General features: G+C 44.7%; 1 protein-coding gene across 4 annotated transcripts in view; it reads right to left on the reverse strand.

Moving 5' to 3' along the window:
- Nucleotides 1-1,476: 1,476 nt before the first annotated feature.
- herc2 (HECT and RLD domain containing E3 ubiquitin protein ligase 2) overlaps nucleotides 1,477-22,314 on the reverse strand; it is a 62,124-nt gene continuing 41,286 nt past the window's right edge. For all 4 annotated transcript variants that reach the window (XM_060867379.1, XM_060867380.1, XM_060867378.1 and 1 more), the window contains exons 61-93: nucleotides 22,028-22,205; nucleotides 21,704-21,785; nucleotides 21,463-21,634; nucleotides 21,210-21,354; nucleotides 20,622-20,847; nucleotides 20,367-20,538; nucleotides 20,077-20,263; nucleotides 19,550-19,693; nucleotides 19,269-19,460; nucleotides 19,025-19,178; nucleotides 17,479-17,586; nucleotides 17,228-17,359; nucleotides 16,900-17,058; nucleotides 16,692-16,810; nucleotides 16,158-16,283; nucleotides 15,881-16,036; nucleotides 15,683-15,798; nucleotides 14,213-14,411; nucleotides 12,728-12,942; nucleotides 12,220-12,397; nucleotides 11,557-11,718; nucleotides 11,366-11,457; nucleotides 11,147-11,286; nucleotides 10,824-11,011; nucleotides 10,508-10,705; nucleotides 9,514-9,597; nucleotides 7,996-8,137; nucleotides 7,216-7,410; nucleotides 6,436-6,548; nucleotides 4,000-4,190; nucleotides 3,591-3,696; nucleotides 2,861-3,073; nucleotides 1,477-2,527 (exon numbers count right to left, since the gene is read on the reverse strand). In XM_060867379.1, coding sequence (XP_060723362.1) covers nucleotides 2,255-2,527; nucleotides 2,861-3,073; nucleotides 3,591-3,696; nucleotides 4,000-4,190; nucleotides 6,436-6,548; nucleotides 7,216-7,410; nucleotides 7,996-8,137; nucleotides 9,514-9,597; nucleotides 10,508-10,705; nucleotides 10,824-11,011; nucleotides 11,147-11,286; nucleotides 11,366-11,457; nucleotides 11,557-11,718; nucleotides 12,220-12,397; nucleotides 12,728-12,942; nucleotides 14,213-14,411; nucleotides 15,683-15,798; nucleotides 15,881-16,036; nucleotides 16,158-16,283; nucleotides 16,692-16,810; nucleotides 16,900-17,058; nucleotides 17,228-17,359; nucleotides 17,479-17,586; nucleotides 19,025-19,178; nucleotides 19,269-19,460; nucleotides 19,550-19,693; nucleotides 20,077-20,263; nucleotides 20,367-20,538; nucleotides 20,622-20,847; nucleotides 21,210-21,354; nucleotides 21,463-21,634; nucleotides 21,704-21,785; nucleotides 22,028-22,205 — 5,257 coding nt within the window. In that variant the 3' untranslated portion in view covers nucleotides 1,477-2,254. The remainder of the gene's footprint in view (nucleotides 2,528-2,860; nucleotides 3,074-3,590; nucleotides 3,697-3,999; nucleotides 4,191-6,435; nucleotides 6,549-7,215; nucleotides 7,411-7,995; nucleotides 8,138-9,513; nucleotides 9,598-10,507; nucleotides 10,706-10,823; nucleotides 11,012-11,146; nucleotides 11,287-11,365; nucleotides 11,458-11,556; nucleotides 11,719-12,219; nucleotides 12,398-12,727; nucleotides 12,943-14,212; nucleotides 14,412-15,682; nucleotides 15,799-15,880; nucleotides 16,037-16,157; nucleotides 16,284-16,691; nucleotides 16,811-16,899; nucleotides 17,059-17,227; nucleotides 17,360-17,478; nucleotides 17,587-19,024; nucleotides 19,179-19,268; nucleotides 19,461-19,549; nucleotides 19,694-20,076; nucleotides 20,264-20,366; nucleotides 20,539-20,621; nucleotides 20,848-21,209; nucleotides 21,355-21,462; nucleotides 21,635-21,703; nucleotides 21,786-22,027; nucleotides 22,206-22,314) is intronic.

Here is a 22,314-nt window from a genome sequence, read left to right on the forward strand (position 1 = left end):
CTGGAATATCTTCAGGGAGGCTGAAAGCAACAGCGACTCCCTTAACTTGGAGGAGTACACGGCCTCAGTGACCAGCTACATCGGCAAGTGCATTGATGACGTAACCGTCTCCAAGACCATCACCACATGCTCCAATCAGAAGCTGTGGATGACTGCTAGCGTACGTGCGTGCGCTGCTGAAGAGACCTAGACTTCAGAACAGGGGACAGGGCGGCCCTAACAACAGCAAGGGCCAAACTGTCCCGAGCCATCAGACAAGCAAAACATGCACATGCCCAGACAATTCACAGCCACTTCCAGGACAGCGGAGACAACTGGCGCATGTGGCAGGGCATACTGGAGATCACGAACTACAAGACAGCTTCACCTGCCTGTGACATTGATGCCTCCCTTGCAGTTGCGCTGAATGACTACTATTCTTGGTTAGAGGTGCAGAACTATGTAGCGGGAAAGAAGACCATTCCTCCCTCAATGACCAGGTACTCTGTCTATCCACAGCCGATGTGAGGAGAACTCTACACAGAGTTAACCCACAGAAGGCTGCTGGACCAGACAACATTCCTGGCAGGGTGTTCAGGTAATGTTCAGAACAGCTAGCGGATGTCTTCACTGAGATCTTCAACATTTCCCTGAGCATCGCTGTTGTTCCTACGTGCCTCAAGACAACCACCATCGTCCCCGTGCCAAAGAAGTCTACAGTGTCCTGCGTCAATGACTATCATCCCATCGCACTCACACACATTGTAATAAAGTGCTCCGAGAAGCTCGTCACGAGGCACATCAAGACCCAATTACCACCATCACTGGACCCTCTGCAATTCACATATCGTCCAAATCGCTCCACAGACAATTCCATTGCCACGGCCCTCCACTTAGCCCTCACCCACCTGGACAATAAAGACACTTATGTACGAATGCTGTTCATAGACTTTAGTTCAGCATTCAACACAGTCATCCCTCAGCACCTGATTGAGAAGCTGAGCCTTCTGGGACTGAACACCTCCGTCTGCACCTGGATCCTGGACTTCCTGACTGGGAGACCTCAGTCAGTCCGGATCGGGAACAGAATCTCCAGCACCAACACACTGAGCACTGGAGCTCCTCAGGGCTGCGTACTCAGTCCACTGCTGTTCACTCTGCTGACTCACGACTGAGCAGCAATGCACAAATAGAACCATATCATCAATTCGCCGATACTTTCGCCGATGACACGACCGTGGTGGGTCTCATCAGCAAGAACGACGAGGAGGTGCGACAGTGTGTGTGTGTCTAGGACTAACTTAAGTCTTTAGCTCTGTCTTTGTTCTATGTAACACCCTGATCCTGAAGAAACGTTGTCTCATGTCACTGTGTACTGTAACAGCTATACTGTATGTGGTTGTAATGACAATAAAAGCTTCTTAACTTGACTTGCTATAGAAACCATAATGTACGATTCGGAATCCGTTACAGAAAACGAACAGGAACATAAGCAGAAACATTTCAGATTAATATTTATTTCAAACAGAAAATTATTAACAGTATTACACCGGAATGAGACGTCGTATGAACACATGGCACAATAACTTCATTTATTTACAGTTTGTCAGGAAGCCGAACACACATGGACACAGGAGTGGGAGGAGGAGGGGTGTAGGGGGTGGTGCGGAGGGTGTGGTAGAGGAAACTGAAGACCGAAGCCTTAAAGACGACCCTGAACGAGCTCCAGATATCAACCAATCAGAGCGAGGACCACTCGCGTTCACGTCTGAGGATATTCACATGGAAAACGAAGCACACGATAGATGTTAGAAGAAGCTGCTTGTTGGATGTTTTTTCACGTGATACAGTGAGTCCATCACGGTGGTCAGCACAGTGCTAGGCTACACGGTCCAAAAAATACTAACACGTCTACAATCGATCAATCAAATAAACAAACAAACTCCAGTTTCACCCCCCGCTCTGGCTCCTGTTTTTTTTTTTTTTTTTAAATAAACTAAAAAAAATTCAGTTTTTTTTTTCTTCACCAGCTTATAGTGCTTTTAAAGCTAATTGCACATAAAGATTTTAGTCATGGTAGTACAGACGTGTGTGTGTGTGTGTGTGTGTGTGTGTGTGTTTGTGTGTGTGTGTGGGGTTACGCAAGTTTAAAACAGACATCTTCATTTTTTTATTGGCAGCATGTTTTACGACTTTGTGTGTGTGTGTGTGTGTGTGTGTGTGTGTGTGTGTGTGTGTGTGTGTGTGTGTGTGTGTGTGTGTGTGTGTGTACACGTCAGTGTGCAGTCAGATAGTCCTGTGTGGAGTCAGACGCGAAGGAGTCTGCGTCGTCGTTGTCCGAGTCGTCGGTGGAGTCGTCTGCGGCCGGTTCTCCGCTCAGAGCGATGCGAGCGTAGTCGTCAGTGTCGATGGATTTGCAGAAGTGTATGGCGTACTTGAGTTTCTCCTCCAAAACCAGCCTACACGAGTAACGAGGCAGCTTGAGCAGGAAGAAGCACGTGTACGACTCCGGCAGGAAGTGATCCGGAGGGTTGTACTTATCCAAAACCTAAAGATTCACAAATACGACAAGATATTTAATAACAAATATAAAATAATGATAAATAAAATGATCTGCGTTTTCTATTTACTCCTAAACGACTCTATTTTTAGTCCTGCTTCAACTGCAACGTTTCCTTATTGTTAAGAAGCGATCGTCGGGGCCCAAGCACTTCTCGGTCAGCACAAAATAAAAGTACTAATCTTCAGCACGATGTACAGAATAAATAAAAAGAGTAAATGTCGTTAAACCATGACCACATTAATACTGAATAGAGCTGCTATGAGCAGTCACTGAGAAACGAGATCCCATGAGAGTTCTGCAGAAAAAACACCTGCTCACCTGCACCACGAAGTCTCGTCCACGGAAATCTGCGATGGTCCTGGGCAGACGCGTTCGTCCCCACACGAACCTGAGGAAGAGCGAGCGCTCCGTGTTGGAGAACGACTCCATCACCTCCCAGAACCACTGGATGAGCGGCGCGGTTGGCTCCACCCCTTTATACGTGGCTACTGACTTCAGCAGGTGTAGCGGGATGTCAGGACTGCCGCATACCTGAAACACATGGCTCAGAGAGTCAAGCGTGTACATCGGCTTACTCCGTGATGGTGACGGTAGGTGGAGAGATTGTGATCGACACGAAGGGGTCAGAACAACAAAACAACTTTATTCAGCACATTAATACATTTTTGGATATATTAAAAACCAGCCAATTAAAATCCTGGTCATAATGACATGACCTGAGAAACAACACCAAAAGGGTCAGAGGGTGGAGCTGAATCTGATCTAAACTGATCCTGACCCTCCTCTACACCAGCACATTAAAATACAGGCTGAAACACACACATGACTCCGCCCAGGTGGGAGGAGCCACATCTCACGTGACCCGATGGAGATTTTACAGCAAGCAGAGCTGATGTGAGTCAGTGTGGAGTTTTGATACCAGTTCCTTATCTCTCATGAAATATGCCAAATGTTTGGTTTTTATTTTTGTTGCCGTAACAACAACCCAAGCATCACTGACACAAACCCAGAGGTACTTCAGTGTGTGTGTGTGTGTCAGAACTCTCACCATGGTCTCCAGTTCATATCCGGTGAAGAGAGAGAGGAGAGGAACAGGCACCACCCGAGCCATACCTTCTCTCACTGCAGCCACCTGCTCATCAAACTCATGCAGCCTGAAACACACCACAAAAGTGCTAAACGTCGCCATTCTTATAGCTGAAGTGAATGAAAAGGAGATTTACGTATTAACTAAATCGTTTAATCGCTAATGTCACAGCAACACAGACTGCTACAGCAATGTGTGTGTGTATTAGCCTAGTGTAGATAAATACAAAGGAAAGCTTGTCATTAATTCATTAACTGATTAAAGTAAGGATTTAGGAATTAGGACTGAAAGGTAAATGTAGGAACTTGTTCTCTCAGGATCTCTGAGCAGGTGGTGTGTGTGTACAGGTGGTTCAGAGCTGCATCCTCACCTGTAGTTGATGGCGAGGCGAGCGTACTCGGCTCGGTTCTCCAGGCTGATGTGTGAGTGTTTGGAGCTGAGCTGGACCTCCTGACCGCAGGCATTGGGCACAGTGAAGGGCAGAGGAATCGCCTCAAACTCCTCCGCTGATGCCTCGCTATCTCTGATATACATCAGGCCAGGGATAAAGTCCTTATCCACCTGGATCACACACACACACCCCAAGTAAGTAAGTGTTGTGCCAAACCTGGTCCAAATGCTGGCAAAGACAATTAATTTTCACATGTGGACACACAACTAAAGGATAATGTAATGTAATAACATGTATACACTATACTGTGACTGAATATTAATGTATGAGGAATGTTTATTAATTTATTTTATAAAATGATTATGGCTGTTAGAAAAGGAGCTAAACAATGTATATATTAAACTAATAAACTCAGATATAGATAGATAGATAGATAGATAGATAGATAGACAGACAGACAGACAGACAGACAGACAGACAGACAATATATATATATATATATATATATATATATATATATATATATATATATATATATATATATATATATATATATAGTGAGAGAGAGATAGATAGATAGACAGACAGATAGAGAGAGAGATAGACAGAGAGATAGACAGAGATGAGTAACAAACAGTAGAGACACAGAAGAGAGAAATGAGTAGGAAGGTAGGTAGACAGACAGACAGTCAGTCAGACAGACAGTCAGACAGTCAGACGGACGAGTGAACAGACTATAAACAGAATGAGATTAAAATCCAGTGTAAAAGAGAAGGCTGTAATGAATAAAGAGAAGCTGGTGAGAGAACGACAGTCTGTAGCTGTTATAACCAGTGAGAACAGGAACGACCTCATTTTATAGATGCTACATGTTACAATAGCTTTTAAGTTCAATACTCAATAAAAAAATGAATCAGATTCCACTCAAACCTTTGTGGGGTGTGTGTGTGTGTGTGTGTGTGTGTGTGTGTGTGTATGTGTGTGTCCTGTGCTGAAGACAGTTTCCTCACTAAACCTTCTGACAGCTTGAGGCACGAGCTTGTGAACAGAGCAGCTCTGTGAGTAAAAGGTCATGATGTAGTCAGGAAACGCTTCTGTCTACACGTTTCAGCATCTCATGATTACAGCGTGGACTCAGGAGAGTGCGCGCACACGCGCACACACACACACACACACACACACACACGCGCACACACACGCGCGCACACACACACACGTGCAGAGTCAATAATTGTCTCATAAACGAGAACAATTTTTCTAACTACTTACAAAACTTTAGTGAAATTAAATAAGTGTGTGTTGGTACAGAAGGTCATGCAGAGTTACTACACTAGCACACTATGTATGATCTAACAAGGCAGCTTATATGTGTATTATAACCTGTCTTAGCCAGGCTGAGCCGCCCTCAGGGAAAATGTAAAGCATGCAACAATCTTAAAGCACTTGTCCGATCTCATGACTACCAAATGAGCACTCAAGGGCCTCACACATACGCACTGTGGTCACATACATGTCATAAGCATGTCATATACAAGGCATAGATCATAAGTGCATATTTAGACAACAGTCATGTTATAAATTCTGTTGAAACATTTAAAAATTTTATGCATTTATAATGCATTATAACAACCAGCATATAAATACTCCTAAGTAATCCTGATTACACGAATAGGACAGGACTTATAATGAAAGAAGGTACAGTATTATTTCATAATGCCAGGTTACATGGTGCATAGAGCATTATAACAACCACACAATTGGTTCTATATTCATGAGTGGTTATAAGTAGGCATTACAACACCTGTCAATAGACTATAATCAATCCTAGTAACTAGTACCATGTTGCGCATATGTTATGACTGCATAATGAAGAATTATGACTGCATAATGACTGAATAATAAAGAATACATAACATTATTATACATGTTCATAAGAACATTGTATACACTTGCGATGTAATGCATTAATAACACTCTGTCTGGCATTATGACTTGTAGTTCACACACACGATAAACTCTTCATAATGCAAGAGTATACAGTATGACTTCATAACCTCAGATTAAATAATATGATTTATTACACGTTATAATGCCGGACACAAATGATCAATAATCGTAAATACTTCTAATGACACGCATAGCACTTTATAAAGCCTGTGTATATGAGATGACCTCATAATATCAGAATTCATAAAGCATTATGTCTTTTTATAAGAACGTTATTTTAGCACATGTTGTAAAGCATTGTAACCAATTCAGCTATTATAACTTGCAGTACATATACGGTAATACGTTTTATACGGTAAGAGTATACAGAATCTAATCCACATTAAACAATATTACTTTTTACTATGCATTACATCACCTGCATAAGTCATTATGAATATTCATAAGCAGTTCATAAAGGAGTCATACCTCACTGAGATCAGCGATGGTGAGGTTCATGCCGGCGAGTTGCTTCCACACGGGTTCGGCAAGGTACAGACTAAGAGGACTTCCTGTACGGATCGCTATTCCCAGGAGCACTCCTACACACACACACACACACACACACACACACACACACACACACACACAGACAGGCACACACAGACAGACAGACAGGCACACACAGACAGACAGACAGGCACACACAGACAGGCACACACAGACAGACAGACAGACAGACACACACACAGACACACACACAGACACACACACACAGACACAGACACACACACACAGACACAGACACACACAGACACAGACACACACACACAGACACACACACACACAGACACACAGACACACACACACACACACACACACAGACACACACACACACACACACAGAGACACACACACACACACACAGAGACACACACACACAGACACACACACACAGACACACAGACACAGACACACACACACACAGACACACACACAGACACACACACACAGACACACACACACACACAGACACACACACACACAGACACACACACACACACAGACACACACACACACAGACACACACAGACACACACACACAGACACAGACACACAGACACACACACAGACACACACAGACACACACAGACACACACACACACACAGACACACACAGACACACACAGACACACACAGACACACACTCAGAATAACATTCAGAAGCTACAGACACAGTAGTGTGTGAGGTCTAAGGTGAGGGTGTACCTAGGAAGCGGAACATGCTCATGTGAAGTGGACTTTTGGCTGTAGGGTTGAGCAGGAAGCAGTCTCTGTTAGCGCCCGACTCGTCTCGGCCATTCGGAGTAACGATGAGCAGAGGAGTGAGACCGTTCTGTAGCTCCTCACACATCTCCGCTATAGACTCACTGTAACCTCCTCCGCAGTCGTCTACAGACTCACCTACACACACACACACACAGTTCTCATGGTTAACGTATCTGTACGTGTTTGTGTTTTTCTCTACACTGTGTTTGGCATTTCTGGGGGGAGCATCAGATACGACGCAGACGTCGGATTGGATGATCAGGAATGATGTCATCACATTACATGTGTAAAAACGTTAAACAAAGCCAACACCCGCTACCTTGCTAGCCTTATACTTTGTGTTAGCTAGCTGCAAGCTACTGAACTTCGTAGTTTTCAGTTCTTAGCTCTATGCTAGTTTTTAAATGCCGTATAAGCCTGCATCGTGCTAGCTTCATACTTTGTTGGATCTTAGCCCCATGCTAGCTTTGTGAACCTTGTACATTGCTGCATTATACTGTGTATTAACAAAGGGTGATGCTAACTTTCTTAACTCTACATTCAGTTATATGACAGGTCCTAAAGTTTATGCTAGCTTTGTGAATTGTGTGTACATGATGCTAGTAAACATTTGATCAGCTTCTTCTTAAATATCACAGCGGATCTCGGTCACTGTGTAAACACCTGTCCTTTATAGTGAAACCGAGGTGTGTGTGTTTAGGTAGGAGAGTCCGTGTTTACCTACGAACTTGACCTTCCAGACACGATGAGGCAGCAGCAGGCTGTCGGGACTGAAGGAGATCATCTTTGCGCACATCTGCCCGAAGACTGACTTGGTACCGTCCGGTCCGGCTAGACCTCCTTTACTGCGCGAGCGCTTCACCTGAGAGACAGAGACGCTAATGCAGCTGAACATCACAGGCGTCTATTAACACGTCAGGGTTTCTATAGTAACGGCTGATTCATAGGATCTCAGACAGCAGACGCTAATGTTTACTCCAAAGAATTTCATTCTTTATCCATTCATCGGTTTTCTTCTCCTTCTAGACATTCATTCTCCGCTTCTTTTATGATTTGTCTCTCCTTTTGTCTTTCTCTCTCTCTGGTGTATCATTCTTGCTTTCTTTGATTTTTCTTATCATATTTTTGTTTCTTTCTTAACATTCTTTGTCTATATTTCCTTCTTTTTGTTTTATACACTTTGCTTTTTTGTTTGGTGAAGATGAAGTTATCTGTAAGGAGACGTTTACTGAACATTTATGGACGTCACAGTGCTTCACGTCTCCTTATTAAAATTTTAATAAATTCCACATTTAGAAAACTTCACCACACCGACCGACTGCTTTATAACAGGATTTATAGAAATAAATACGTATTTAAACAAACCTGCACAACATATCACCCAATCAGAATTGAGTCTATATTAGTATCACTATCACTATTAGTCTACACTCAGATTTCTGTTAAAAAAAGAAATAAAGTCTAAAGCACGAACAAACAAAACAGCAGCGAAGACAAAGATTTAACCCAAAGAATAGAGAATAATTTCTGACTGCAACAACAAAAGAGAGAGTGCAGACTGACTCTGTGTGTGTGTGTATGTATATATGTGACTGTATATATATATATATGTGTGTGTGTGTGTGTGTGTGTGTATGTAAGTATATATGAGTGTGTGTGTGAGTGTGTGTGTGTGTGTGTGAGAGTGTATGTATGTGTGTGTGTATATGTATATGCGTGTGTGTGTGTGTGTATGTATTTGTGTGTGTATATATGCGTGTGTGTATATGTGTGTGTGTATATATGCGTGTGTGTGCGCGCGTGTGTGTGTGTATGTATGTGTGTGTGTGTATGTATGTGTGTGTGTGTGCGCGCGTGTGTGTATATATGCGTGTGTGTATGTATGCGTGTGTGTGTGTGTGTGTGTGTATGTGTGTGTGTGTATATATGCGTGTGTGTGTGTATATATGCGCGTGTGTGTGTGTGTGTATGTATGTATGTATGTATGTATGTATGTGTGTGTGTGTGTGTGTGTGTGTGTATATATGCGTGTGTGTGTGTGTGTGTGTGTGTGTGTGTATGTATGTATGTATGTATATATGTGTGTGTGTGTGTATGTGTGTGTGTGTATATATGCGTGTGTGTGTATGTGTGTGTGTGTATATATGCGTGTGTGTGTGTGTGTGTGTGTGTGTGTGTGTGTGTGTGTGTGTGTGTGTGTGTATGTATGTATGTATGTATGTATGTGTGTGTGTGTACCTGGATTCGGTTGAGCTCCACGACTGGTCCATGTTGTCGGTCTCTCACCATCGTCGCCTGCACAACTTTACGAAACGCAGCCTCCTGCAAACAGAGCAAGAGAAACGGTGAAAACTTATAAAAATGATTAAAAAAATTAATTTATATTAAAATTACAAGGCATTTAATATCTGATATCTGATCTGTTGTTTTCACAAAATCCAGATAAAGAAAGACAACAAAGAAACCACAGATGTACCTTCAAGAAGCGATTAGTGGGCCCAAGCACCATAATGTGGACGTGCTTATAATGCATCACTACTCAAACATGTGAAGTATGAGCCCATCATATGATGTACAGTAGACTTAAGCTCCTTTTCATGCAACTGTGAAATATGTGTCTTAAGAAGATCCATATGAGACACGCCCACATCCAAGCTTTTGATTTGTCATTAATAATAATAATAATAATAATAATAATAATAATAATAATAATAATTTAGTTACGACGACGTGCTTTACGTCTCTGGTGCTCTGATTATGTGTAAGTGGTTTACAAAGCACTTGTATTAGATGCATTAGAAAAATACATGTATTTATTTCAGCTTTTGCGAAGGTGTCTGTGTAAAAGTAATGGCACCCACAGTGATTAACTGATTAAAAATACATTGAAAGTGACAAAGTGACGTGACATACGGCTAAGTACGGTGACCCATACTCAGAATTCGTTCTCTGCATTTAACCCATCCAAAGTGCACACACACAGCGAGCAGTGGGCAACCATTTATGCTGCGGCGCCCGGAGGGCAGTTGGGGGGTTCGGTGCCTTGCTCAAGGGCACCTCAGTCATGGTATTGCCCCAGACTCGAACCCACAACCTTAGGGTTAGGAAACAAACTCTCTAACCATTAGGCCACGACTTCCCATTGTTTAATGAATATTGCAGGGTTGTGTATGTTTAAATGTATGTGTGTGTGTGTGTGTGTGTGTGTGTGTGGGGGGGGGGGCCTCCTAACCTTGCCCTGTGAGATAAGGATGCCCCGGAGTGTGTCGAAGCCTACAGACGGGCCGTGTCCTGTCTGACCGAGTCGTCCCTCCAGGTCGAACATGGGGATACAGGGACAGAAGAGCTCAGAGATGTGGTGCAGCAGAAGCAGCCTGTTTCTCAGTGCCATGATGGGGATCTCCTGCAGGTGGTTATACTCCATGGGGACCTGGGGTTACACACACACACACACACACACTTAAAATGATATATACTCTATACAGACAAGCTTTTGCTCTTGATAGATAAACATACAGCCAAGTTGGACTCAGCATAACACCGAGTACCTGAGCAGGAAGTTTGCCAGCGTTGGTGGGTTTGCTGGTGGACCAGGCGAGTGTGTGTGCAGAGCCGCAAGCCACCCTGTTGATCTTTTTGCCCTGCAGCGCTCCTACTAGCCTTGGCCTTTGGATGGCGTTGGTGGTCCCGTCTCCCAGCTGCCCCTCGTCGTTATCACCCCATGTATACACTTCTCCTGCGTGATAAATGCTGATCGGTTATTCAGACCACACGTCGAACACAAACACATTATTACCTGCTCTATTGTAAAGAGTTACACTTCGCATTTCAGTTAAAAAAACAAGTCAGTAAATTCTCTTGGAAATCCTACCCTCCTCGGTGCAGCAGACGCAATGAAGGGAGCCGGTCGCTATAGCGATGACCTTTTTGCCCTGCAAGCCCTGGACCTGCCGGGGTCTGCGGACGTGGTCGTCTGATCCGTGACCGAGCCTGTGGTAGTCCCCTTTTCCCCTGAGAACACACACGTACGATAAAATAATGCACTGTTTTAGTTGTGTGTGTGTGTATAAGTTTGTGCTTGTGTGTTTACCATGTGTACACAGCTCCAGATTTGGTGAGAGCGACAGAGAACTGAGAGCCGCACTCCACTTTCACTACACCCAATCCTGTCAGAGAGTCAATCTAGAGAGAGAGAGAGAGAGAGAGAGAGAGAGAGAGAGAGAATGAGTACAGTACAGACAGAAGTGTGTGTGTGGGGGGGTGGTAGTAGTGAACTATTGCCTTCATGGGAGCTTTACAGCCGTCGCTGCCTCCTCGTCCCAGCTTGCCGTAATCTCCGTCTCCCCATGACCACACCATGTCATCATCTGTCAAACACAGGGTCTGAGCATCACCGCTGCCACATGCTACATCTATCACCCTGTGTCCCTGCAGAGCATCCACCTGCACTCACACACACACACACACACACACACACACACACGCGCACACACGCGCACACACGCGCACACACGCGCACACACGCGCACACACACGCACACACACGCGCACACACACACACACACACACACACGCACACACGCGCACACACGCGCACACACACACACACACACACACACACACACACACACACACACACACACACACACACACACACACACGCACACACGCACACACACGCACACACGCGCACACACGCACACACGCACACACGCACACACGCACACACGCACACACGCACACACGCACACACGCACACACGCACACATGCACACGCACACACACACGCACACACACACAGAGAAAGTATCTGTCAGAAGTGGACAATTAATGCTTCCTAAACAAACACACAAAAACACTGGACAGTCTCTTAGGATTTGGAGAAAAAAAAAAAATAACAGTAAAATCCCAACCTATAACTCAGACACAGCTGCACACACTGACCAGTTTGGGTTTGAGCTGATCCTCACTGTCTCCGTGCCCCAGGCGGCCGTAGCGCCCCTTGCCCCAGGTGTAAAGTTCTCCACTGGCTGTGATACAGGCACTGTGAGCTCCTCCAGCTGCGATATCCACCACCTCCACCCCTCTCAGAGACTCGATCACCCGAGGACGGTCGCACGGACTGAGGCAGGGAAATATGTGATTAAAAAAATTTATTAAATGAACCCAGTCTCAAATAAATGAATAAACATCTCTCTCACTTACAAACCCTGTCTTAGTAAACAAGTAATAAACCAACAATTACATAAACAAGGAAGAAACCCTGTGTGAAAAAAATGTTTTTAAATGTATTGCAATGTGAAAATGCAATAAATCCATACTGTATGTATGAATAATAAATAAATAAACGTTGTTTCCTCTTAATGAACTGTACATGTAGTGACACCTGCTGGCAGATATGAGAACTGCAAGATCAGTCCTATAACTCAAAAATAATAATCCTGTTACACACCTCCTGTTTCCGTGGCCGAGTTTTCCGTCCTCGGCTTCTCCCCAGGAGTAGACCTCTCCCTCAGAGGACAGGGCAAGGCAGTGTTTTCCCCCGGAGTTTACAGCCACCTTCCTGATGAACACGTGCTGGATGGACTCGAGCAGAGTCGGAGTGGACACGGACTCGGTGCCGCCGATCCCGAGACGCCCTCCGGCGCCGTAACCTGTAGCGTACAGCTGGAGCGGCACCAAGATATCAAAATATTAAAACTTCCATGTTATTCCATGTGACGTAGCACAATTTTAAACTTTTTATATTAAACTGATTTCCAATGTGCTGTGTACAAGTCACTTTCACTGGTACTGATTAGGGGTGCAAAATTCCGGGAGTTTTCAAGGCTGGAAACTTTCCATGGGAATTAACGGGAATATATGGAAATAAACTTGGAATTAAAAAAAATAAAATAAATAAAAAAAAAAATAAAAAATGCAGAGTTCCCTATAACAAGGAACTTAAATGTAGTTAAAAATCTTGCAGAATAATTTTGTTTAAAACAATAAGATATAATGCAGTTTAAGTTGAATTTGTACCCTACGTTCCTCGGTCACTTGCACACAGCACACTGCTTACTGGAGGGCCATTGAGGCCAAAACCCCTGCAGGTACATGCGTTCTTCCATAACATGCACAGTAACACTTTATTTTAGGGTCATTTAACTAGTTGCTTATTAGCATGAATATTAATAGAATATTGGCAATTTATTAGTACTTATTAAGCACATATTAATGCCTTATTCTACATTCTTAATTGTACCCAATACCTAAACTTAATGACTACCTTACTAACTCTTAATAAGAAGTAAATTAGGAGTGTTACACATACACATAATTTGATGACCCTCCACCTCCCCCACACACATACACACTCCCCTGAAATAAAAAAATCCTCTATAAAATAATGTTTATTACAATTAAGTTTATGTTTATTACAAGCATAATAATGTTTATTATGCTTTTGTGTTACTCAATGAAAGAATCAATTAAAGTTCTACTTACAATTAAATCAGTCAAGACGTCATTTTTAAAATTTGTATTACCTTGTATGCATGTCTGCTTATGACCAAACAAAATGTTTATTTATGTTTGTATATGATATATAGTTTATATAAATTTCCCTATATTTCCAAATAATTCCACATAAATTCCTCTACAGATTCCACAGATTAAGTTCCTGTGGAAAGTTTCCGGAAATTTACCAGAAACTTTCCGCCCCTTTGAACCCTAGTACTGATTACAATTTTATTCATTTCTAGTCAGGTCCTATTTAAAATATTTAAGTTAACATCTGTAATTAAGGAGCGTTTGAGAAACCAAACACACCAAAGGTCTTTATTTCATCTTAGGGGTGTGCAAACTTTTGCACTCAACTGTAACTGTGACTCGACGGGACTGAAGGACCTGAGTGTATATTACACTGACAACTCTGTATAGGTTTCCTCGAGCTCACCTTGCCGTCGGCCGTGACGGCAAACAGCGTCTGCTCTCCGCCGATCAGCTGAATGGGCCGCAGTGCGGCGAGGGCCTCGGTCGGTGTAGGAACTTTAACCTTTGCCCCTTCGATGCCGCCGAGTTGTCCACGATGGTTGTGACCCCAGCCGTAGATGGTGCCGCTGCCCCCCGCTGACAGAGTCCAGTCATCTGGACGTCTGAAGAAAAGCAAATTAAAAAGAAAAGGATTCACATTTATATCCAGTGATACCTCGAGACACCTGACTTTACTCGTATCTCAAAACAATTTTCCCCGTTTAAATGAATTGAAATCCCATTAATCCGTTCCAGCTCGCAAAATTCCACTCCAGTGTTTTGTTTGTGTTTTGAATATGAACAATGTTCAGTACCTGTATTTATAAATGACAAATATTGTATAAAAACATACTGTAATAAAAGAGAATGTTAATAAAATAAACTGGTTTTACTTTACGGAAGATGCGCACGGAGGTTGGGGAGGAGTAAACAGGCGGAGGAGTAAACAGGCGGAGGAGTAAACAGGCGGAGGAGTAAACAGGCGGAGGAGTAAACAGGAGGAGGAGTAAACAGGAGGAGGAGTTAGGAGGAATTACACTTTCACCATCGTTCACTTACTCACTACTGTACACTACTGTACACTCTTAATGCTACTTTACACTTAAAAGGAACTTAACTAAACTTCATTTAGAGCGCAGAGAGCAGCAACTAGTAAATAGAACAGACCTCCGTATAACAGAACCAGTAATCATGTATAGAGTTAAACATAGGAAAGGAAAATGATAAATGGATAAATGGATAATTAAATAATTAGAGAGAGAGAGAGAGAGAAATATGTGGAGTCGGGGTTGGAGGAGGGAGTTTAGATCGCAGCAGCAGCGAAGCACTAGAGCGGCTCAGTGAATGGGAATTTAAATGGTCAGTAATATGGATGTAGTAACTGGATTGGTGCACGTCGTGGACAGCTGATTAACAGCTGATACACGCTTGACCACGTGACATCAGAACTAACGCGATGCTTGATTTCTCTTAACTTAACTGAACTTAATTGCTACAATTTCTGTTTTCTTTACATTAATTTTCTTCATCTCTTTTCTCTTCACTTGTTTTTGCCTTTTTTGTCACTCTTTCCTCACTAACATCTGCCGGTCGTTTTAATAAAAACCTGTCCGGTCGGCACAAGTTCACATTTTTTAACGGATCCAACGCTTAAAACGGATCCGAACATTACAGATCCTCAGACGGTCGTCACCTCACGCAGCGCCTTTGTGACTCTAAATAGGAAATGAATGACTTCCTGTTTATCGGCCGTCATTTGTCGTGTGCAGTGTAGGCGGCTTTAACCGAGTGAGGGAAGCTGAGACAGGGAAACAGAGCACACGTGGTTGTTGGGGATCTTTGTTTCGGCCGCGGCGGTTCGGATGCTCGTATCTCAAAAATTTGCTCGTCGCACCTGTTCATCCACTGCACCAGCTGTTCGTCATGTTCTCTCTTGAACAGTTCGTGGCTCTCGTGAAGCACGTTCATGTTCTCGTGGTCTGCCATCAGCTCGCGGACTTTCTTCGCAACCTTCATGGAAGAAACAAAGAAATGATTTTGCTGCTGGATGAAATATCACTGAAGTTGTGATCAGTAGAGGTGGAGCACTCACCTCATCCAGGAATGGGCGTGGCAGGGGCGTTCTCTTATCCAGAGCCACAGCTACTCGGGAGGCGGTGCAGTAACGGCGAAACCACGCCCACTTATGGGTCTCGGCACAGCAGGGTAGTGTGTCTAACTCCAGGTCACATGCAAGAGCAACCAGTACCTGAAATACATCATTAATCAATTTAATGAATAGATTAACACTCGCACACACGCGCACAGACTCACTCTCGCGCACGCACAGACTCTCTCTCGCGCACGCACACACACAGACGCACACACACCTTGAAGAAGGGGCTATGAAGGAGCTGTTTGCCACCTCTAACAATAGGGTCCTCGTACTCGTACTGCCTCTGCAGAGCCTCAGGAAGCCCTTTCACCAGAGCAGCAAGAGCGCTGCCTGTAAAACTCTACAACAAACAAACAAACAAACAAAAAAAACCAAATCAGCCACAACATTTAAAAAAAAAAACAAAAAAAAAACCCACAGTATCTAAACAAAGTCAGTGATCCTCTAGTGTGGTTAGATCCTGGACCCTGACTGGACAGAAGGTGTCCATTAATTCAAATGTACAATTGTGGGAAAATGTAGCCAAAATAAATGGAGATAAAGTTGGACACTAAAAGATATTTTATCTTAAAAGAAAAATGTAAATATTCCAGAGATTGAACAAATCTTCAATCTTGATTTTTATAAAACAGTGCAGCAGCGAGGTTGTCAGGATTCTTACAACAGCTACATATTTATTTTCATTACTTTTAGTGTGTATTTATTGTTGTGTTGGTTGATGTTAGACGTTAGTGTTTGACTGACTGACCACAGAGCGAGCCTCTCCTTCACTGTCCCCCAGCAGCCGGTTGATGTTAATGGACTGGCCGTATTCAGTAGTCAGGAGTTTGCGTAACCTCTGCAGGGCCCACATACGGTGTCCAGCCGCTAGCACACACACACACACACACACATTTAAAGAGCACTCTAAAAATAACCTTTGAGATTTTTCAGAGCGTGCAGACATGCAGACGTACCCAGAGCACTGAGCTGTGCACAGGCGGCGAGTGAAGCAGCCAGACGTGGCACGATGCCGCGGTTGGAAGCGAAGTTGAGACGAAAGTCCAGCAGGCAGGTGACCAAGTCCATAGAAGGGCAGGACAGAATACAGCGATCTGACAGGAGGTCTTTAGGACCTGGGGCAGTGTCAATAACAAAATTAAATAAAAACAACCACATGCTAGTTGTCTCAATCCTTCCTCATCAGCATTAATGCAGTATAAAAGGTATTCACAATATCCTGTGTTCACTAGCTGATGAAATATAATATAATATAGTGTGTGTGTGGTGTGTGTGTGTGTATACCCGCTGCAGGCATGATGGGATACACGGTGAATCGCCAGCCCCAGCCGTTCACAGAGCCGTCACTCGTGAACTTCCATTTCAGCTCGTCTCCAGGAATCCTCAACTCACTGGACCAGTCTGACCACTCGCGCCCTGACACACACACACACACACACACACACACTTCTTAAACCCCTTAACACTAACTTGTACACTTCATTGGTAAGCATAAGTAATGTGGATGAGTCACTTCCTGTTTTGTGTTAAGTCACCTGATCGAACAGAGACGATCCTATTGGCTCCGTCCATAACGGTCAGCGGGTCGTGTCTCCTCTCAGTAGAACACTGACGATCGAACTCCACTCGCAGACCCTCGGCACCTGAAATCATTTCAGGAGTTTTTAAAAAAAATAAAAAAATACACTAATAATAACAATAAAGAAGTGAAACTAATGTAATCACATAACTTTCACCTGTAAAACAATCTGTTCAGCACATTGAACAATCAGACATTTTCCAGTTCAGTAAGTTATATAAAGTTTATTTACATTTTATTTCAGCACTCAGGTGGTATATAATTATAATAATCATTTAAATCCTCACAAATATTCTCTAATCCATTTCTAGGAGTGTTGATGTGATGTACAGATCATACTAAAGTACTCTGTAGCAGATGGCACAGACAGACAGACAGAGACACAGACAGACACAGAGACAGACAGACAGACACAGACAGACAGACACAGAGACAGGCAGACACAGACACAGACAGGCAGACACAGACAGGCAGACACAGACAGGCAGACACAGACAGGCAGACACAGACAGGCAGACAGACAGACACAGACACACAGAGACACAGACAGACACAGACAGACACAGACACACACACACACAGACACACAGACACACACACACACAGAGACACAGACACAGACAGACACAGACACACAGACAGACACAGACAGACACACAGACACACACAGACACAGACAGACACAGACAGACACAGACAGACACAGACACACAGACAGACACACAGACAGACACACAGACAGACACACAGACAGACACACAGACAGACACACAGAGACACAGACACACAGAGACACAGACACACAGAGACAGACACACAGACACAGACACACAGACACACAGACACACACACAGACACACACACAGACACAGACACATACACAGACACACAGACAGACACAGACACACAGACAGACACAGACAGACACACAGATACACAGACACACAGACAGACACAGACACACAGACACACAGACACAGACACACAGACACACAGACACACAGACACACACACAGACACACACACAGACACACAGACAGACAGACAGACACAGACAGACACACAGATACACAGACACAGACAGACACAGACACACAGACAGACACAGACACACACAGACAGACACACAGACAGACACACAGAGACACAGACACACAGACACAGACACAGACACACAGACACAGAGACACAGACAGACACACAGACAGACACACAGACAGACACACAGACAGACACACAGACAGACACACAGACAGACACACAGACAGACACACAGACAGACACACAGACAGACACACAGACAGACACACAGACAGACACACAGACACACAGATAGACACAGACAGACACAGACACACAGACAGACACAGACACACAGACACACAGACAGACAGACAGACAGACAGACAGACAGACAGACACAGACACACAGACAGACACAGACACACAGACAGACACAGACAGAGACACAGAGACAGACAGACACAGACAGACAGCGTTACCTGGTATTTTGACTGTACCACTGGTGGAGGTATCATCAGTGTAGGGGTGACTGCTCTCCACTACCACAGGCTGAGAGGACAGACGGCCGCTCTGAGAATCCGTGGCCACGTCCTCAAGCTCAGTCACACAAAGCTCCAGTAACATGTCAGCCACCTGAGAGTACACATGACACACAGTGGTGTAAACGTGTGTGTGTGTGTCATACACTCATTAAAGACATGCAGTGCTCTAGAGGAGGTGAACCTGAGGGTAGGCGGTGCCCATGCCTGACAGCACAGCAGACAGCACTTCCTTTCCTTTCTCTCCTGAGCGCAGGTTCACAGCCAGCTTCAGCAGATCAACCATCACCCGCGTGTCATCAGGTACCAGCAGACAGGTGAACTCATCCAAGTACTGAGGCTCGGGCCCCGTGGCTTTGTTCTGGCTCTCAGAGTCCTGGTACGAAGAACCAACCAGGAAGTTACAACATTTAGACCTTTATACATGTTAAAAAAAGGAAATAGTCACAGTGAGGAGACGTGAACCTCTTTGGTCTTGGTCATGGTCTCGGCAATGATGCTGGCCGCTCCGGGGTCGTCTGTGACGGGGATGAAGGGGCGAGAGGCAGCAGCGGCTGCTGAGGGAGTCACGGCAGATGATGGGGTTATGGCATCTTCAGAGGATGTAACCTACAGGAGGAGAAAATATAGCTCACGTTACAGATAGATCACAATAAAGTCTTTATCCTACGAGCTTTACAGTTATTTTGATAAACTAAAGTCTTTCTCTAACGTTTCACTTTTCTTTTCTGAAGCCAAAGATGGAATCATGCAACCAATCAGAGCATAGATCCTTCTCAAAGTGCCACTCGGCGTTTAGGAACCAAAAAGGAACCATAAGAACCAAAAAGGAACTAATAAGAGTACAGTTCCCACCCAAAACTGAACCGTGTAACGATTCCACCCACATTTACATTCTGCTGTTTGGCACTGAACTACACAGGAAGTGTAAATAATAGTGTAAAAAAATAACGATGACTAAGGAGTTAATAAGAAATGAAGATAAAGCCCACCTCGCCCCTCTTGCTGTCCTGCCAGGGGTGAGGGCTGGTGCGCTCCTCAAGGTCAGAGGTCACAGGAGGACCTTCAGCCTCTGAAGGGCTGGAGACGGATGAGCAGTCAGAGGGAGGGACCGGAGAACTGGACGGACATTCTACAGGTATCATGCAGGCAGGCATCAGAGCTCCCACCACAGCATCCCTACACACACACACACACATTCAGGCTAATGTTTAAACACTTTATCCAATTGCTGTGAGCTTATTTGGCAAACCAAATCCACTGTTCTGGAGCGATACAGCACCTGGCGTACATGATCTGTAAAGCAGAAAGCACGTGAGACAGAGCCTGCTGCTTGGCCAGGTTGCCGTCGAGAGAGAGCAGGATTTTGGCCAGAGAAGGTCTGCTGGGCTTCACGCTGCTCTGACCGTTCAGCTTATTACTCAGTGAAGACGGGTCGCTGTCTGACGGCACGCCTGCAGGCAAGCAAACGCACGTGAGCCTGATGTAATGGTGTTCGAGGCAAAACACAACAGAACGCTCGTTAAAACTTACTGACCCAGGTACGAGGCCCCGAGCGAGTCCCTGGCCGTCTGGAACAGAACCGGTTCGTGAACAGATGGTGTGGTGACATCGACAGTGGTCCAGGCCACGCTGTGAGATGAGCCACATGCCACACGTGTGATCTTCTGACCCTCCAGGCCCTGCACCAGCGTCGGCTTCCGGTTCACCGTAGTTGTCCCGTTACCCTGCTGCCCGTGGTCATTATCACCCCACGCGTAAACCTGAACACAGTCAGAGAGAAACCTCAACACACTCTCACAGGCGTCAATATGTAAAAAAAAAAAAAGGAGGAGAAGAGAAACAAGGTAAAGAATGAGGAGGAGAGTAAGAAGGCATCAAAGAAGAACGAGAAAAGATGGAAAGACGGATACAAAAAATGAAGGAGAAGAGGATGACAGCAAAGAACACGAGGAAGGAGAAGAATAAGTAGAAAGTAAAGACAGTATGAAAAAAGAAAAAGAGAACGGGAAGAGGGAGAAGGATGAAGAGAGAATGGAGGTGAAAAAGAATAGTAGAAAATAAAGACAGAAGGAGAAGAAGAAGAAAACTAAAGCAGACAGAAGCGACAGACTGTGTGTGCTACCTGTCCGGTCTCTGTAACAGCCAGGCAGTGCAGCGCTCCCACTGCCACGTGAACAATCTTCTTCCCTCTCAGCCCCTCCACCATCTGTGGCTTCCTCACGTGCACATCTGTCCCGTGACCCAGCCGGAAGTAATCGCCCTTTCCCCTGAACACGTCGGAAACGAGAGCGACACGTTAACGTAAACCGTGTGTGTGTGTGTGTGTGTGTGTGTGTGTTGAATTAACGTGGTGTAGAAAACAAACAGAAGTGTACCAGGTCCACACGACTCCTGATTTGGTGAGAGCCAGAGAGAACTGAGCTCCACATTCGATCTGACACACGCCCTGTCCGTTCAGACGCTCGATGTTCTGAGGGATGTTACAACCCTCGCTGCCTCCACGGCCCAGCTTCCCGAAGTCCCCGTCTCCCCATGAGAACACCAGACCTACACACACACACACTTAGTACACCTCTCTGAAGTAAAACACAACAGCGTTTATTAGAAGGTTTTTACCTTCGTCTGTCAGAGCGAGAGTTTGTGCGTCACGACTCCCACAAGCCACCTGAATGACCCGATGACCCAATAACACTTTCACCTAGACAACACAAACAGAACAGAAGGTTTATGACCAGTCAAGGTGTTGGTTTACCTTCTAGATCGGCAGCTCTGACAGCTTCTGTAGGGAGATGTTTATTTAACACTCCAGCGGTGGGACAGAAGCACTAACACGGCACAGAATGATCTAGAATTTCTCAGAACTGTTTATACGAACATCTGGATCAGAACCTGGTTCAGAACAGTGATACTGATGAGACGAATAAGAAGAACAGTTCGTACCAGTTTGGGTCTGAGCTGTGTGGTGTTGTCTCCGTGTCCCAGGCGTCCGTACTCCCCCAGACCCCAGCTGTACAGCTCTCCGCTGGAGGTGATGGCGGCGCTGTGCGAGCTCCCACAGGCGATGTCCCGAATGCGCTTCGTCTTCAGCGCTTCGATCAGCCGAGGCTTATCACAGTTCCTACACACACACACACACACACACACACACGCTTCATCTTTTAACATGGCTACATCCACACACCCAACCACATTTCAACAGAGGATACTGTTCTAAACATGACAGGAAC

The sequence above is a fragment of the Tachysurus vachellii genome, chromosome 4, assembly GCF_030014155.1.
Source record: "Tachysurus vachellii isolate PV-2020 chromosome 4, HZAU_Pvac_v1, whole genome shotgun sequence".
Classification (NCBI taxonomy): domain Eukaryota; kingdom Metazoa; phylum Chordata; class Actinopteri; order Siluriformes; family Bagridae; genus Tachysurus; species Tachysurus vachellii.